The 16,854-nt window shown below is 38.3% G+C and overlaps 3 protein-coding genes across 10 annotated transcripts; 1 reads left to right on the top strand and 2 right to left on the bottom strand.

The window, feature by feature from the left end:
- Positions 1–1,014: 1,014 nt before the first annotated feature.
- On the top strand, positions 1,015–7,366 carry LOC147289374 (dentin sialophosphoprotein-like protein). 2 transcript variants are annotated; one of them, XM_086236224.1, is made up of 5 exons: positions 1,015–1,365; positions 2,515–2,619; positions 2,895–3,218; positions 3,337–5,567; positions 5,655–7,366. In XM_086236224.1, the coding sequence occupies exons 3-5, from the start codon at positions 3,027–3,029 to the stop codon at positions 6,958–6,960; spliced, it is 3,729 nt and encodes a 1,242-aa protein (XP_086092350.1). In that variant the 5' UTR covers positions 1,015–1,365; positions 2,515–2,619; positions 2,895–3,026; the 3' UTR covers positions 6,961–7,366. The 2 variants fall into 2 exon arrangements, with proteins under 2 accessions (XP_086092350.1, XP_086092351.1); XM_086236225.1 differs by lacking the exon at positions 1,015–1,365 and adding an exon at positions 1,386–2,342.
- A 560-nt stretch (positions 7,367–7,926) lies between these two features.
- Positions 7,927–10,834, bottom strand: LOC147289373 (ferric reduction oxidase 2-like). 7 transcript variants are annotated; one of them, XM_086235462.1, is made up of 8 exons: positions 10,681–10,834; positions 10,446–10,551; positions 10,158–10,364; positions 9,819–10,053; positions 9,374–9,701; positions 9,039–9,288; positions 8,247–8,953; positions 7,927–8,066 (listed from the first exon to the last, which is right to left on the bottom strand). In XM_086235462.1, the coding sequence occupies exons 1-8, from the start codon at positions 10,832–10,834 to the stop codon at positions 7,927–7,929; spliced, it is 2,127 nt and encodes a 708-aa protein (XP_086091588.1). The 7 variants fall into 7 exon arrangements, with proteins under 7 accessions (XP_086091588.1, XP_086091587.1, XP_086091586.1 ...); XM_086235461.1 differs by having other exon boundaries at positions 10,158–10,349; positions 10,681–10,831; XM_086235460.1 differs by having other exon boundaries at positions 7,927–8,083; positions 8,162–8,953; positions 10,681–10,825.
- Positions 10,835–11,989: 1,155 nt separating this feature from the next.
- On the bottom strand, positions 11,990–15,490 carry LOC147289372 (ferric reduction oxidase 4-like). The gene is made up of 7 exons (XM_086235455.1): positions 15,297–15,490; positions 14,863–15,145; positions 14,528–14,762; positions 13,644–13,971; positions 13,304–13,547; positions 12,443–13,182; positions 11,990–12,322 (listed from the first exon to the last, which is right to left on the bottom strand). The coding sequence occupies exons 1-7, from the start codon at positions 15,454–15,456 to the stop codon at positions 12,183–12,185; spliced, it is 2,130 nt and encodes a 709-aa protein (XP_086091581.1). The 5' UTR covers positions 15,457–15,490; the 3' UTR covers positions 11,990–12,182.
- Between the last annotated feature and the right edge of the window lie 1,364 nt (positions 15,491–16,854).

Raw genomic sequence — 16,854 nt, 5'->3', positions numbered from 1 at the left:
AATTACATGACATCATCACACCGGTTGTCACATAAGATAATTAATTAATGTAGTCGGATATCAACTTTAAACAAGAACACCAATTAACAATTCTAATTTGTAATACACCATAACACAACTACCCCCAATATTAATATTTCATTAAATTAAAATTTTGTTGGAATTAATAGACAAAAAAAAAAGCTACAACCTAATTATCTTATGATACGATTTTTTATTTATGAAATTTCATGATAACATAATGCATATATGAACAGTGATATGTATTAATGTGATTGGAATATCTCAATTATCCCGTCAATCAAGAAATAAATCATATGCTCATTTCCCAATTTCTTAGCAAGTATATAATCAATGAATTCCTAAAATTTGAATGGAAAAGATTTATGGTTAAAAGTATAGTATTTCTACTATTTCCTACTTTGATGGGTGACAACAGTCATTACATAAAATAAAAAGGAAAAACAATCCTATTAATAACATAGAGATTCTGTGAGCTTATTGAAAAAAAAAAACAGAAGAAATATATGATTTTTAAGGTCGTATAAAAGAATAAAAAGAAGAATAATAAGCACAAGACTATTGGAGGAAAATAAAAATATGCAGTAATTAAGGACTCCTTGGAGCACAATTTAGGCCGAAAAGAAACCAATCAAATTAAACCTCTTTCTTTTAAAAAAAAAATATTTGTCTCCTTTGATTTGTCAGTTGTGACAACATTATTGGTAGTTGCCCTGCCCTGCTCACCCAAGCATATAAATCAAAAAGTCAAAATTGCCTTTCATTTCTCAGAAATTGCTCACCATTTGACTATTGACTTCGATATTCGTGTAAATTATAATTTCCTATTCTATTAGAGGAAAGGGAAAAGGAAATTACTATTTTCTTTCGTGATTTTAGGTAATATTGAGGGTATTTTGGGTAATACAAAAAATCAAGAAGGGCAGTCCAGGTACAAGAAGGGCCATAAATACGTGGTGTGAGAGCTGTCCTCTATGCTCTCATCCAAACAGGAAAGAAGAGGAGGTAGGCGAAGATTGAAGAAGAAGAAGAAAGAAAGAAGGGGAATTAATCACCGGCCTGAAGGTACACGATTGTTCTCCAAGGGCCGATAATCTACGGCTCATATTAAACGATCAAGATCGGGTCTGAAATTCGTCTTCGTTGATTAAAATCTAGAAGAAGAGGAAGAGGAAGAAGAAGAAGAAGAAGAAGAAGAGCAATCGGATTCGAAACGTGTTTGTTTGTTTTTCATCAGCGAGATTATGAAGGTGTTGTTGTTGTTAGGAGCTCGAATCTCTTCGTTGTTGATCGAATCGAATCGTTTTGACGGTGGCGGCGATTGTTGAAAAATTGAAAGAACAGGTATTGAAAACCCTAAAGTCTTTTGATAATTTGCCTGCGCTTTTTTTGTGGTTAATTTTATCTTAATCATCATCGTTCAAGAAACTACTACTACGAATCGAAACCATGGAGAGGCTTCTTGTTGACTCTGGATTTGTGCAAATCTCCGATTTATTGGGATCTGAAGTCACTGCCTTAATTAAGAAACTAGTTCAATTACAGATCTTGAAGAACTACTGCTTTTTCTTCAAGTTGTTGTACAGCAACGTACTGGATTTCAAGGAGCTTAGTCGCGATTGGGACTTTAGGGTTAGATAACTATAGGTTGAGGCACAGCGCCGATATGCGCTAGCCTCTTTATATGATTTATGGTCGTCTGCGGCTGCCAAAGCTTATTTTGATTGAAGGTTTCGCTCGCAGCAGCAAAAGGAATATATATAATTTTAGTTTAATATGGCTGGATCTATGGGTGTTCTGTTTTTTAGCAGAAGTCCCATGTCCTTGAACTTGATGATTCCAGTACTGATTCATGTTATATGTGCCTATGTATATGGATCGAAGAAGTTTCAGAGCATAAAGAAGACTTTGAATCTACTATGCAAAGTTTGTGGGTCTGTCGTTAATCTTAATTCTTTCAAGGCCAAGAGACTGCCTGCTCTTGTTGCTGGTAATAACGACAAATCAAATTTCTTGTTATGAAATACCCTTTTCATATCAAGAACCCTAAGAATACTGTACTGCTTCTGCTTCTCAGTGCTGGCCAAGTAGTTGGTGGGAATTATGTTTAGGAATAGAAAACCTTTGTGGGTATATTAAACTCAGTGCATTAAATTGAATGAACGCACTGTTGTTTGTCCTGTTTATGTTTGAAGAAGTCTTTTTGTTGTCCTAATGTTATATGGTTGCAAAATGAGGCATCGATTTCGAGCATTAGGAACTTGCTCTGTTCAATGCAACATTCTGAACCGAGGGAGTTTTTGCAGTCCATCTGCCTCAAGGTAATGGCCTGTGGAGGCATGTGCTGGCAGTCTAGTTATCAGCTTTTGGGCCCGATAACAATGTTTTAGATTATTACACTATCTCTTTTTTATTTGTTTTCTTTTAATGATTCCCATTCTTTCATGTTTATTTTCTTGTATCCTTGCTGATCTGTTTCTTTGTGGCTTTCAGGTGAGGTAGGTGGAAAACACATCAGAGATTTATGTCCTTTGGAGAGTTCTAAGAGAAGTTTGTCTTATAAATTATCTTAACAAGATCGAGGAAAAAAAAATCATTGTAAGTTTATAGGAGTTTTGGTTGTCTTGACATAATAGTTTGTAAGCTTTAAGTCTTTACTTAGAACAGTCAATTTAATGATGGTACTGGTACAGAAAATAACTTGGCACATCTCAGTGATTTGATCCAACACTTTTATATTCATGGATTTCAAAGCCTTTAGTTTTGACCAATTGGGATATTGAATATCCCCTTGTCAATGACATGGTTTTTTATTTTTTGCAAATGTAAATTGAGTAGGCATAATTATTATTATTTTTTTTTTTTATGTGCAGACTCATTTTTGTGCTTGCACTGAGGGTGTACCCACCACTTTGGTGTCAAGTGGAAAGCAAGTAACAACGGCATCTTGCAAGACTTTTGGTGTCAGGCAAACAGTTGATGGGATTAGATCTGTCTGCCGAAGCATGATGAATACAGTACGTGTAGAACTTACAAATTCTATTAGTCCTGACTTGAGCTGGAAGGTTTCAAAGGGTTATCGGAGTGCATCAAGGCGGTCAAGGAAACCAATTGATAGAATCCAAAAATTGGGTGTAGAGGTTGTGGAAAAAAGTGCTAGAAGTCCATCAGAAACAACAGTTTCTGACTCAGAGAAGGTTAATCTTGCACAATTGTTCATTTGTTTCTTCTTGGTGCCAATTATGTCTATAAATAAACCTTATTTGATAAAGTTTATTTCTTCTCATGATGCTGATATAATTATCTATTTCGCAGCTTGGTGTGGCTGTACTTGGAAGACGGTTTAGTGACAAAATTGAGCATGTACCGATTAAGAAAAGGAGACTTATGGTCCGGTCTCCATCACCCCCACCTGGCATAACTTCTCCACACCTTGAAGACAATCAACCACTACTGGATGGTCAACATGCTTCAGGTCAGCAGTCTTGTCCAAAGTCAATTGCCAAAAAGCATCTCACCGGGAGTGATACTACTACAGTGACTAGGTTTAGTCATAGCATTGCTCATAGTGTTGTTAATGAGAATTTGAGTGAGGGGACAAATGAAAAGCCTGGTTGTGGGGAGGACTTCTCTGGTATTGAGATATTGGCAGCTGCTGCCTGCAACAACAGCATAAATGATGATATCAATCTTGTAGGAGAGAATCCAGTAGGTGAAGAATTATCACGAGAAGAAAAAGATGCATCAACCTCTGCGCAGACCATGGAACAAACTATTGCATCAACTTCTTCGACAGTAATAAGAACACTGTCAGAATTATCAGAAGGAAGGGATGCATCGATCTCCACAACAATCTTGGAAGAAAGTGTTGCATCATTAGAAACAGGACATTCCTCCCCCAAAGATACACTGCATGAAGATAAAATAGATAGCTCCTTCTTTGAGGCTAATGGAGATGGCCAAGCGTTAATGAGATCTATTTCTTCAAGAGATGTTAGGTTGCACTGGGACCTAAATGTCCCTATGGATGCTTGGGAACAACCTTGTGATATGGTGATTGTTGGTCCTCAAATGAATGCTGTAGATGATATCTCTATGACTAATAAGCAGAGTGAAAAACTGCAGGTGTCAGAAGCTCATGAGATGCAGGGGGATGTAGATGCTGAAAATAACATTACAAGCACAGTGCTGCCTGTGGCGGACTGTGAGGACCGAGGATTCAAAGCATGCCCTGGCTTTGAAATGAGTGACACTAAATGTGTTCCTGCTGATGATGCTCTAGGATCTCCAAAAGATGCTGGTAGTGGTGAAAAAGCTTCCTCTCAAGATGTCAGTGTGGATGCATGTGTTGAAAACATCACTGGAACAGGCCCTGCGTCTGATGAAAACAATAAGGCCTCACCTGCTAGTTATGCTGTTGAGCATATAACAGAAGATATTGCTTTTGGTGCACAACTGGGTGAAACTATCTGTTCACAAAGTGTTAAGGTTGAAGAACCTGTTATTGCTTGTGTGCCAGAGGGGGCTTCTTGTGAGATTGAGAGCACTGTTCTAGACGATGATGGTAAGGGCTCTGGTGTAACATCTAGCTTCCATGATGATTCAAAATCTCCTGAAGAGATGATGGGTGTAGAAAGCTGTCACATACTTGTACCTGCGCTTCTTGATGCCAAGCCTGTAGGTAAAACAGAGGAGGTAGCTTTTGACCATTCTAAACTTGATTGTGAAGATAAGTCTGCATCAGGTGCATCTGTTGGAGAAGGCCTTTCTCCGGTGACCTTAATTGAAAAGGAAACAGTTGAAGCCGCCTCCGAGACTCACACAGTTGATTCTCTTCCAAATGCTGGGCCTGGGGAAGTCATGCATAAATCTCCAGAGAATTCCACAATGGATCCAGTAGCTGCAGCTGGATCCTCCTCTCATGAGCAATGTCATTATGGTGACCGTACCACATGTAGCTTGGGTAGAGTCACTACAGAAGATCCTTGCGACGACAACAGTGACATGGATGTTTCTCAAGATGATAAGGATTACGTGGTTGGCAAGGAAAACACTATGGAAACCGAGGTTGGCTACGATTCTCAATATGAAGATGGGGAGTTAAGGGATTCTGATGTTCCATATTGGGAGGAGAATGAATTTGAGGATGGAGAAGCTGAATGTGTTGACTATGGTTCTGATACTTGCGACACTGATGCTGCCGATGACTCTATATCTGGCAAGGTTGGTATGACATTGGAATGTAGGGAGGCGGATCTTCTTGGGACAGAGTCTAAGAAACAGAATTTTGTGGGACAGAATTGTGCTGCTGAAAATGCTTTGAGACAATCTTCAGTGGGTTCAAAGACAAAAACTTCTGGATCTGATCAATTGCCTGGTGACTCTGAAGCTTCGTCAAACAGAACTGGGGAAGCAATTGAGGGCTGCACAATAAGGAAACATGCTGCTGATTGCTTTGATGACAAAGATTCTCCTGCCAAAGTGGTTGGATCAATGACATCTAACACCTTAAATAGGATGGGTACCCTGTGTGCTGGGAGAAGGAGGTAAACTCTACGGACCCATTTATATCTTTCAATGCACTTTCGATTTGCTTTTTTCTATCTTAGTTACCAATTATTCTTTTGCTTCAGATATGACAATTTTGATTTGTCTACTCGCTCTGAGGAGGCTGGTTCTGATCATTTCATGGGAAAGGAAAGATCTGATCCACACATGCACGGTAAAAGCTCAGGAGTTGTCCACTTGGTTAATCCTTCAGGGAGTTATTGGGATTCCAAACGTCGTGAATCACCCGCTTATCATGGTTCCTTTGTTTCTGGCCGCCCTAGACCAAAAAGTGTTATTGAGAGCCATGGATATGTAATGGATTCAGATGATACATTTTCAGAAGCAGCAGGGGTCCCAGGAGTTCACAACCGTGTTCGCAGGCAAGCTATAAATTATTCCTCTAATCGTCTGTATCAGCCCCCACTTAGAAGAAGATCGCCAGTCGAGAGAAATGACACACAGAATATGCATAGGGGAATGATACCTATGAGAGATACAAGTCCTGATAGGAGGAGGTTTAGAAGATATGCGCAAGGGGTTGGTAGAGGCATCAGGGAGGAGTACCACAGGGCCATGCCTGATGATCCCAACGAATGTTCTTATAATGTGCCACGTCGGATGGCCAGGAGAGAACAAAGCACTTCACCCCCTGGCAGAGGAGGACCTATTTATTATAGTAGACCCTACAAGAAGCCCCTGTCTAGATGCAGGAGTCGCTCTCCTCTTTCATGGGGTCTACCAAGGGAACGGAATGAAATTTCAAGACATCGTGGTAGCAGGTCTCCTGATTATAGGTTTGATACTAAAATGGAGAAGGTGAGATTGCCGTTTCAGAAGCACAGTTTTGGAGCGAAGTATGAAGTAGGGTTTATGTCCCCACCAAAACGTCGGTTTTCCCCACAACATAATTCTAGATGGTTTGATGATTCGAATAGTGGTGTAGATCATTTCAGGGGCAGGAGAGGTGGAAGGCGATTCCAGCAGACCCAAAGGGCTGATTCAGTGCGTTCATCTCGGAGATTGAATTCAGATGATTACTTTGAACCCATGATTCGTCCTGCGAGATTCTCTGAGTTGGACAGTGGTAGTAGGGAATGTAGGTTTGAAGGCAGTGATGATGATAGAAGGAAACCTGATGGAAGATATGAGATCATTCATCGTGTGAGGCGTTTTGATTCAGATGGTGTTGTGCGTCAGTTCCGTTATGATGAGGAGGATCGTTTTGCGTCACGCAACACACAGAACTATGATGACTGTGGTAATAGGGGTGCTGCAGATAGACGGAACTGCAGCACACAGAACTATGATGACTGTGATAATAGGGGTGCTGCAGATAGACGGCCTCGGGATGTTTACGTAGGAGAGGTAGTGAAGAGAAGGGCAAATTAAGTTACAATGATGACAAAGTTTTTAACTCCAGCTCCAACAACTCATTTAGGCTGCAAGATTCATAATTTGAGAGGAAAATTCTTCTTCACCTTTGCGTCTGCCGGCATTTCCATCAAATCATTGTGTTATTTCTCTGCCAGATAGGAGTTCTTCCATTTTTTTTTTTATCGTTTATTTTTTTCTTTCTTACGGTGAAAAGTAAGTCCAAATATTCTACTCTTCCCGGCGGCTGGCACTGCTTGTGGAAGCTACTCTTACAAGATACCATTCTGATTGCGTAGGCAAAAATTTTTTTAGGTAGGCCCTAATGTTGCTTTTGTTATCATCTTTGTTTTTTGTTCTCTTACCTTAGGTATTTTTAATGATCAGTGAAGAATGCCAAGCTTTAGTTTAAGGCTTTTCTTGATTCCCTCTTTTTTATGTGGTGAATACTGGATTTCCCACCCAGTCTTTGGCTTTTTTTCTGGTTGCTTTGCCTTTAATTTTTTTCCATGTTAATTTTTATTTGTTTTAGTGGTGTATAATTTTACTCCTTGTTCTTTAGTGTGACATAAACGGACCGGTTGTGCTGTTATCGCCTTGAATTCCATTCTTTTTTTTTCTTTTGGGATTACAGAGTTCCAGTTTCATTGTACTATTAGATTTAGAATGCGTATGTGGCATTGAATCATTGGGGGTTATGTTGATCATAATTCGTTAATTATAATTTTTAATACTGCCGAAACCCTATTATTTTCTGACGCATGACAGTCTAGACTAAGAAAAAAGAATAATATGCAATCTTTTGTTTAAAAATATACAATTACGAACAATCTCTCTAATGGTACTTGAACTTTGGGGTAATCACACAATTAGAGCCACTGATTTTTGGGTTATAAAAAGTAACGTTCCAATTTGGACGCCAGCTGTATCTGTGAAGTGAAGAAACGCGTGAAAGAGAACGTTTCTTTTCTAGGAATTTTCGGGTTACCAGGTGAAACTCATGGAATGGAAATGTAGGTTTTGGGCCAAGCCCGATGAACATATTGCAGCCACTTCTTGCCTCATCTTCCTTGGGCCGCTAACAACCACCCCAATGCTTGTGCCTTTGCAGTCAAATAGTATCCCTGTACAATATGATACCCTCTCTTATCTCAGTTTCCCAAATCAGTTTTCTTCCTAATCAAAATAATTAAATGTCTTTTTTTCTTTTTGGAAACACTGAGAATAGTAATTCTTTTCTTCAAATTGTATGAAAACTTCTAAAAAGAAGACGATAAAATGTGCCAAAAAAAAAAAAAGCTTACTTTTAAGATCAGGTTTACTGTCATAGTGCAGTTTTGTGGATTGGACCAGAGACTGGTGCGGAAGGCTTTCCAGCTCTTGATCATCACGGTAGAACCCTGTGCTTGGTGAAGTAGTTATTGGTGTTGGTGTGTCTGTGGTTTGAATCTGTGTCATCTCCTTCACACTCTGTTTCTTGTTCCATAGAAATACTGCTGTGGCAGTTGTGGCTATAGAGACACATAAGAATAACATGCTCAAAGCAGATCTAGAAGAGGCAGAGTATATCATATTAGAGTTATGGTCAATTGGGTATATGTAATATCGTGTGAGGATGCCCAAGAGCACAAGGAAAATAACAAAAGAAGATGATATTATCAATCCAAGCCAGAGCCAACTGTTATGGCCTAGTACTGCAGAAACTGGTGCATCTAATGGGTCTGGCTTGAACCATATTGTTTGGAGGGGCTTCTGGTTTGTGGGTTCTTTCTCTCTTGTCACATAAGCTTCGATTTGTAATTGCAAGCAAGAAATGTCAAAATTTGTGCCTGAAGCTGGGAGGATGAGGTCTAACATGGTGAGGTCCAGTGAGTTTTTGAAGGCACAGATAAGTAGAACTTGTGGGGGGTTGGCTCCTGAGTTATTATTGGCTTGAAAGAGGAACTCCCGGATGATGGATATCAATGGAGTAATGCCACTTCCTCCACTCACCAACACTACCATGTCATGCCTGCACAGCATTTTGAACACCGTGTTAGTCACCTTAGAATGAAATATCAAAAAATGGGAATGGCTTTTACAATGTAATTAAGAACCTGAGAAGGTAGTTTGATGAGGCAGGTCCGTAGGGTCCTTCAACTGAGGTCTCTAGGCGGTCCATGGGACAAGTAGTAGATGACAACTTCTGGTACAATTTCTGTGACCAACTTCCTTCACTTTTGATGAGAACGCTTAGCTTGTCAGGATCCATATTGCTGCTAGAAGTAATTGTAAAAGGGTGCCACTGCATCTTGGAAATTCCAGGTACATTTACAAACACCATGTTTGTTGGAGAATAACTAAGTCCTACAATCCAATTCAATAAGAAGTTTGAGAAATCAAAACTCGATATATGGTATTACTTTAGCTTCTATTGGCTTTGTTTCTTCACCTGGGTTCTTGGAGAAGTTCAACTCAACAGCCTCACATGGCAAAACGCGGGCAGAAACAAGACGAATTCTTTGTTGAGATTGCAAGAAACGCAAGAACCTATCAATCAGGAAGAGGTAGAAGCCTGGGAGCATAATGCAAACATAGGAGAACCCCACATGAAACATGAAGAATACAACGAAGACAATGTAGAGATGATGAGTGTAGAAGAAGAGCTCAAAGATCTTGCGCCTTATACGAGGAAAGCTTGTAGCCCACATGGCTAATCCAGAGAGCAGAGCTACTTCTCCAGCCACATTTGAAATGCCAACCTTGTCCCATTTCAACATCTACAGGGCACAACAAAATTGCTTTAAGGTGAGAATGGTTCATTTCTAAATTGGGTTTGAAGTTGCTGGCAATTTCATAGTCAATCACCTTGTAAATAAGAATTGAATTGAATTTACCTCTGAAATTTGACTTGTGGCTGCCCAATATATAATGTAACATAAACCATGAGCAGTGAAGAGGGTCATGACAAGATGGCCTATCCAGATATGGTACTTGATGCTTGCCTCTGATGTGAGGCCAATGAGCTGCAGAATGGAAGATCCTCTGGTCACTGGGAAGAAGAGAAAGGCCAGACAGATGTTCCCAACTAGGCCCAGTGTCAGTGCTGTGCTTTCTAACTTTGCTTCCCACCTGGATCAAATTCATTAACGTCTGCTGGTTAATTAATTATTAAAAATACACCTAATTAATGAAAGAGAAAAGGGAATTAGTTACAAACAGAGATTAATTCTTACACATGCTCTCTTTTCGCTGCAGCCTGTAGCTTGATAGTTGCAAACATACCGTGCAAGTAAGAAGAGATGGACCAGACAAGTAGTGCAATGAACATGGCTAAAAAGGATAGCTCTATCCAAGACACAATTCCAAGAGGGCCTTTTACCAGCACTGGTCTTGTCCATGATGCCCAATATGACTTTTTCACCCTGCTAATTAAAACCAAACTTTAATAAGCATATTTAATACAAATGATCAATTAGCTAGATTCATGCATATATGAAAAGAGAGAGATAGAAAGAAAGTACCTTTGATTGTTATGATCAATAACTTTTTTCTTTCCTATATGAAGCAATAAACAGCCCAAAGTTGCCGTAAATAGGATTGGGAATGTGTAGATAAGTATGTCTGCACCTGCATAAACATAAACAGAACATGCAAGAGAGTTAGAGCAACTCCTTTAGTGTAGCCTACTACTAAGTCATTTGAATGGAAATATATGTAACTCGGCCTTTGTTATAGTTTTTTCTGAATCCAAATTACCTTGTTGCCCAAAGTATGTGGAATCAGTTTTTGCATAAATTTCAGGCTCCCAATGCAGATAGTAAGTATTTGTGGGCATCATGATCCAAATCATAATGTACCCAACAAAGATCACCATCATAAACAACATCATCATGGATCTAATGGTCCTCATTCCTTCACAGCAAGTGGTTTCTTTTTTATCTTCTATCCCTCCTGGACCTGAACCCATCTCTCTCTCTGTCTCCATGACTGTCTCTGCTTTGTTAAGAGTCCTGGTGTTCAAGGAAGAGATTTCCTTGACATCTTTATATATATAGCTTGCATAGACATGAATTTTATTTTGATCTTATTTGTACTTTTTGAAGATAGAGAAGTAACAAATTTTGGAAAAGAATCATGAGTCTAGTCAGAGAACTCACGGGTAAATATTAAATAGTAACTTTGGATGCCAAAATACGCATCAAATTAATATTTAATATATAAGAAATATATATATGCAATGGATCACTTGGATTCGCGGACAAGATATTGACTTGTAATTAATTGAGGGCCGGAGAGTGAATGAGAGTGCCAAATAAAGGTCATTGGAGATGCCGTATACTGAGCCTCAGTGTTCCTTCCAATGCAATTGTCAATTTGTTTTTCATAATATATATATACATATCCAAAGCCTCCGGCCGGCGTGCCCATTCCATTGCATATTATATTTGTTCTTTAGCTGTATATAACTTTTGACCAAAGTATCTGAAGTCCTCTTGCCTTTTCAATTAGTAGGCCCTAATTAGCATATATTTCAACATTTTAAAATGGTAAAAAATTATTTTTCATCCAAGTATAAGAAAAATTGGCAAAACTTCAAAAGCTAAGGATGACTTCATGCAATAAAGGCAGAAAGTTTTGAAAGGTGTTTGTTGATTGATGAGTGAGTAGGGAAATGGGTGCAAGTGGAATTACCCTTATATAGTTATATATTCTATACCTCACTGTTTCCTATAAAATCATGTGCCATGGCTATATAGCCTATATTGTAATTGAGTTATGTAAGTTCTACTTTTGTTGAAAAATAGTACGCAACATAATATAGTTGAGATATAATAGAAGAGGTTGAAGTACTCTGTCACACAAACAGGGTTGTAGGTGTGGCTATAATCATGTTATCATTGGTTAAAGCTAATGTACTCCAACAGCAGATTATCTGCCAAACCAGATGAACAAATATTGGCAACCTCATGTCGCATCTTCCTTGACCCACACATGTCATCAGCACTCCAATATCAGACCCTTTGGACCCCAACAGAACCTCTGCCATTAATTATTTTTCAAATGGTGAAGATAAAGGGCTTTGGCTAGCCATATATAGAACATGGGTACATAAATTACCCATGTTAAAAGATACAATACTATTAGAGTATATTCACATTAATTAAACAGCTCCAAGAAGAATAGTACAGGCTGAACCATATCATACACACCAAGTGGTAGCTGTGGCTGTGGCTGTAAGTAGCATCTATGTATCATTATCACCAGCTAAAGCTAATGGACTCAAATTGCAGATTATCTGCCAACCTGGATGAACAAATTTTCGCAACCTCATGTCGCATCTTCCTCGGACCACAGACCAACACTCCAATATCAGACCCTTTGGACTCCAACAGAATCTCTGCATTTAATTAATCCAACAAAAATTCATAATCGCTTCTCCAAAAATGTTAATCATTATAATATATAAGATGGTCCATTTTTACTGTTAATGGAAAGATGATATATAGTGGTTACTTACTCTTGAGATCAGGCCTTGTTCCATAATGCACCTGGGTCGCTTGAGCAATTAGGGACTCATGATCATGATGTTGAAGGCTTCCAAGTTCTATATTCTGAATACCAGAGGACATTAATGACCCTGCTACTGGTCTGCTTGTTGTTGGTGTTGCTACTTCCTCATTCTGAATTTGATTCCTTACTTCAATGGTATTTTGTCTCTTGCACCAAAGGAAGGCTGCGCTAGACACTACGAAAATGCTAGCACAGACTAAAAACATGTACCAAAGACAAGTGTAGGAGTAATGGTACATTTCACCGGTGTTGTGGCCAATTGGGTATATGTAGAAACGAGTGGTAATGCCCAAAACTAAGAGAAATAACAGAAATGAAGATGAGACTATTGCTGCAAGCCATAGCCAGCTTTTTGGGCCTAGAACTGCAGAAATGGGTGAGTCCAATGGGCTTGGCTTGAAGCATAAAGTTTGGATGGGCTTCTGGGCATTTAACGTGGGCTGCTCTTTCTCCTTGGTCACATAGGCTTCTATTTGCAACTGTGTCTGGCCGAAATCAGCAGGGGACCCAGAAATTGGAAGCAATAGTTGTAGCATAGAGAGGTCAGCTGAGTTCTTGAAGGCACAAATGAGGTGGACAAGTGGCACATAGCAGTCTGGTTTGGTGCTTTGGAAAATAATTTCACGGATTATGGAAATCATAGGGGTGATTCCACTACCCCCACAAACCATCACCAAAGCTTCATGCCTGAGGTATTAACAGAAGACCATCAAATTTATCACCCAACTAATTAAGTTAATTGCTCCTTTAAAATTGTGAACCAGTAAGCGATCAATCATATATATACTGGGTCGTTTTTGAAACTGACCTTAGAAAATGTGATGAAGTAGGGCCATAAGGTCCTTCAACAGAAACTTGGATATGATCCACAGAATCAGAAGAAGAAAGTTGTTTGTAAAGCTTTTGAGACCAGCTTCCCTCACTCTTAATGAGAACACTGAGCTTGTCTGGCTCCATGGTACAGTTTGAAGTCACTGTAAATGGATGCCATTGCAACTTGGATACACTAGGCACGTTTATGAACAATATGCTTGTGGGATTATATTCCAATTCTACAACGAATTAATAATCCTGTTATATAATACAAGGAGCTAGAAAAAGATGTTTATATTTAAAACTACGTCGTTTTATAATTTTTATTTGGTTACCTTGAGCCTTGGAGAAGTTGAGTTCAATAGTTCCACAAGGTAAAGCGCGTGCGGATAATAAGGCAGCTCGTTTGTAGGATTGTAAAAATCGGAGGTAACGATCGACAATGAAGAGGAAGATACCAGGGAGGATCATGCAGAAGTAGGAAGCACCAACGTGCAATACATAGAAGAGGATGTAGAGTGCGTAGAGATGGTGGGTGTAGAAAAATACTTCGAACATTTTTCGCCTTACACGAGGAATGCTTGTCACCCACATTGCCATTGCAAACACAATTGCAATCTCCCCGGCCACATTTGATACGTAAGTTTGGCTCCATTCAAGCATCTGAATTAAATATATAATCATCGATCACCACAAGCTAGTCCATTATTAATACCATAACTAAAAACTAAACCCTAGCTCATGAAGTCCTCTATTAGGATATATATTATAATCAAGATCACAGGGTGCAATTCATATGTTGAAACTTGAAATGTACCAAACAGATATTCCCTGTCCGTACGATACCTAGTTAGCTATCAACATGATGTATACCCAATTAGGTTCAACCACTGAATTCTCATATACCTTTGAAAGATAGAGACCATGCATGTATACCTTTAGTTATACCTCACTATGCTATCAAACAAGAAATACATGACAAGATAATTGTACATATATGCTTCAAACAAGACATGCAATTCTAACTATGCACAGCTAGAGATTCTCTTTCTCACCGCTAGAAACAACAATCACATATATATTCACATGCATCTATATATAATATATATATATATATAGGACAATCATATAAGTTCAAATTAAGCTATAATTAAGAATAAGACTGAGTTGAAGACAAATTAAAACTTGAACATCAATTAATAAGAGAGGAATTAATTACCAGAGCCATTTGATGAGTCATGGCCCAGTAGATGATGAAGCCTAGGGTGTGTGCAGCAAAAAGGACCATTGAAATGTGGCCTAGCCAAATATGGTACTTGATACTAGACTCGGAGGTGAGCCCAAAGAGAGGTAAAATTGAAGACCCTCGAGCTACAGGAAAGAAGAGAAATGCCCAGCATATGTTCCCAATGTACCCAAGCCTCAATGATACACTACGAAACTTTGCTTCCCACCTGACGTACACAATGAAAAAAAGAAAAATTCCATATATTATTTCTTAACAATTTGACCAAAAAGTTGTATGTATAAAAGTGATGAGATTGAGATATATACACTTTTTCGCCGGCTTTATGCATATGGAGGTGTCCGAAGCTGATATATAAGTAATTGGCAAGAGACCAGATGAAGAGTGCAACGAACATGAGTGCAAAACCAGCCTCCATTGCACTCACAATTCCCAGAGGAGCCTTTACAATCACCGGACGTCTCCAGAAGCGAGAACTACTTGTGGTTTTGGAGTATGACTTGTTATTTGATTTCTTCTGAACATGGAGATAAACACAGCTCAAAGCTGCTACCAACATCGCTGGGAATGAGAAAAGCAGCAGATTTGTCCCTGTATATACCATGTATGATCGATCATGACATGATCGATATATTAGCATATATATACATAATTAAGCACACAATATATGCAAACACACAAAATAAAAAAGAAATTGAGCTAGGTTAAACAAAATAATTAAGGAAGATAGATCGCAGCAAACCTTGGTCTCGAAAATATGTTGAATAGAGATTGGTTTTTAGGTGGGGTGTCCATGAATTTTTGTAAGTTTTTGTTGGCAACAAAACCCAAATGATGAGCCATCCAAGAAGCACCACAATCAAGATCATCCTTAATAGTACTTGTACTGTGTGGCTGCCCATATTGACCTACGCACTACTGTCAATCTGAGGAAGAGACCAGTTTGCACCAATTTATAGGCGAGACAATTGCTTTTTTTGCTTTTTTTTTTTTGTGGCCAAGAGACAACTGCTTTATATAAGAAAAAAACAGGCTAATTAATTGATTCATGTCCGTATCTCCTCTTCCATATACCAAGGACATATATATGGATACATTGTCATGAAAAGTCAAAATACTCGAAATTAATGTCACATTTCAATTTAAGTTATTATTTTTACCCCACCAAAAATTGGAAATGAGTGATGTAAAGATGATTATTCTGATAATTAATAGCTAGTTGTGCATAGTATAGTCACCCATTTGCTTGTTTGATGATTTTCAATCACATAGATGTATCTGAGACTTAGGGCTCGTTTGGCACTGCTTTTAAAATTGTCAAAAGCGCTTTCAAATTAGTAAAAGCACTTTTGATAGCGTTTGGCAAAAATAATTAGAAGTGCTTTTGAGTTATAAAAGCACTTCTAAGAGATTTTTTGAGAAGCACCTGACAGGTGCTTTCTCAAGAAGCACTTTCAAGTGCTTTTGCATAAATAATTTAGAAGTTTTATAAAAATTTATATGTGCTTCTTAACATAAGCGCTTCTGATAAAAGCGCTACTAAATAAAAGTGCTTCTAAAAAACAGTGCCAAACGGGCCCTTATAATAGTCCACGTACATTAAAAATTGAAAATCATTCATAGACGTAATCGCACATGCGTGATTGTGCCTTTAGATAATTAAAAATATATTTCTAACATGATAATTAAAATATAAAATGTGCGAGTAAAGTATATAATTATAATATTGAGGGATGCCTTGAACTGATGATTCTCATATTAAATTTTGCCGTTTAAGTATAAACGGATGAACCCTAGGTTATGTGTGGTGCTTCGGTTTCGTATTTCCAACTTATTCTCATATATAGCTAGTCATAAAGTTGTGGGCCCGTATGTGTACAGAGTATGCCACGCAATACAAGATTGGCAAAATAAAATACAAAATTGCAAAGCAGAGTTGACTTTCTTTGGCTTATGAGAGTACAGTTGACCAATGGCTCAAGTCGAGGGAAGTATATATACAGTAAAGATAGTACAAGTTGTACAACCTAATTAATAATTGACATAGATAGTACTGCTGCTAAAAAAAGAGTACTTGATAGACTATAGATGAAGGTGATGTAAATACACACAGGATTAGAGGAAGGAATTAATATAGTAATCCTGCATTTGCGTGATTTTGGTTTCCTACCCAAATATAATCATCTACTTATATATATATTTTCTCTATGTTTATTGTTTAATTATGGCAAAAAATGCATCATTTTAGGTTTAGAGTTATATTTGAGGGGGCACATGATGCAATTGATAATTCTCATTTT

Source organism: Dryas octopetala, chromosome 3 (genome assembly GCF_963921425.1).
Source record: "Dryas octopetala chromosome 3, drDryOcto1.1, whole genome shotgun sequence".
Lineage (NCBI taxonomy): Eukaryota > Viridiplantae > Streptophyta > Magnoliopsida > Rosales > Rosaceae > Dryas > Dryas octopetala.
Note: the sequence above shows the minus strand (reverse complement) of the source record. Positions and strands in the feature narration are given on the sequence as shown.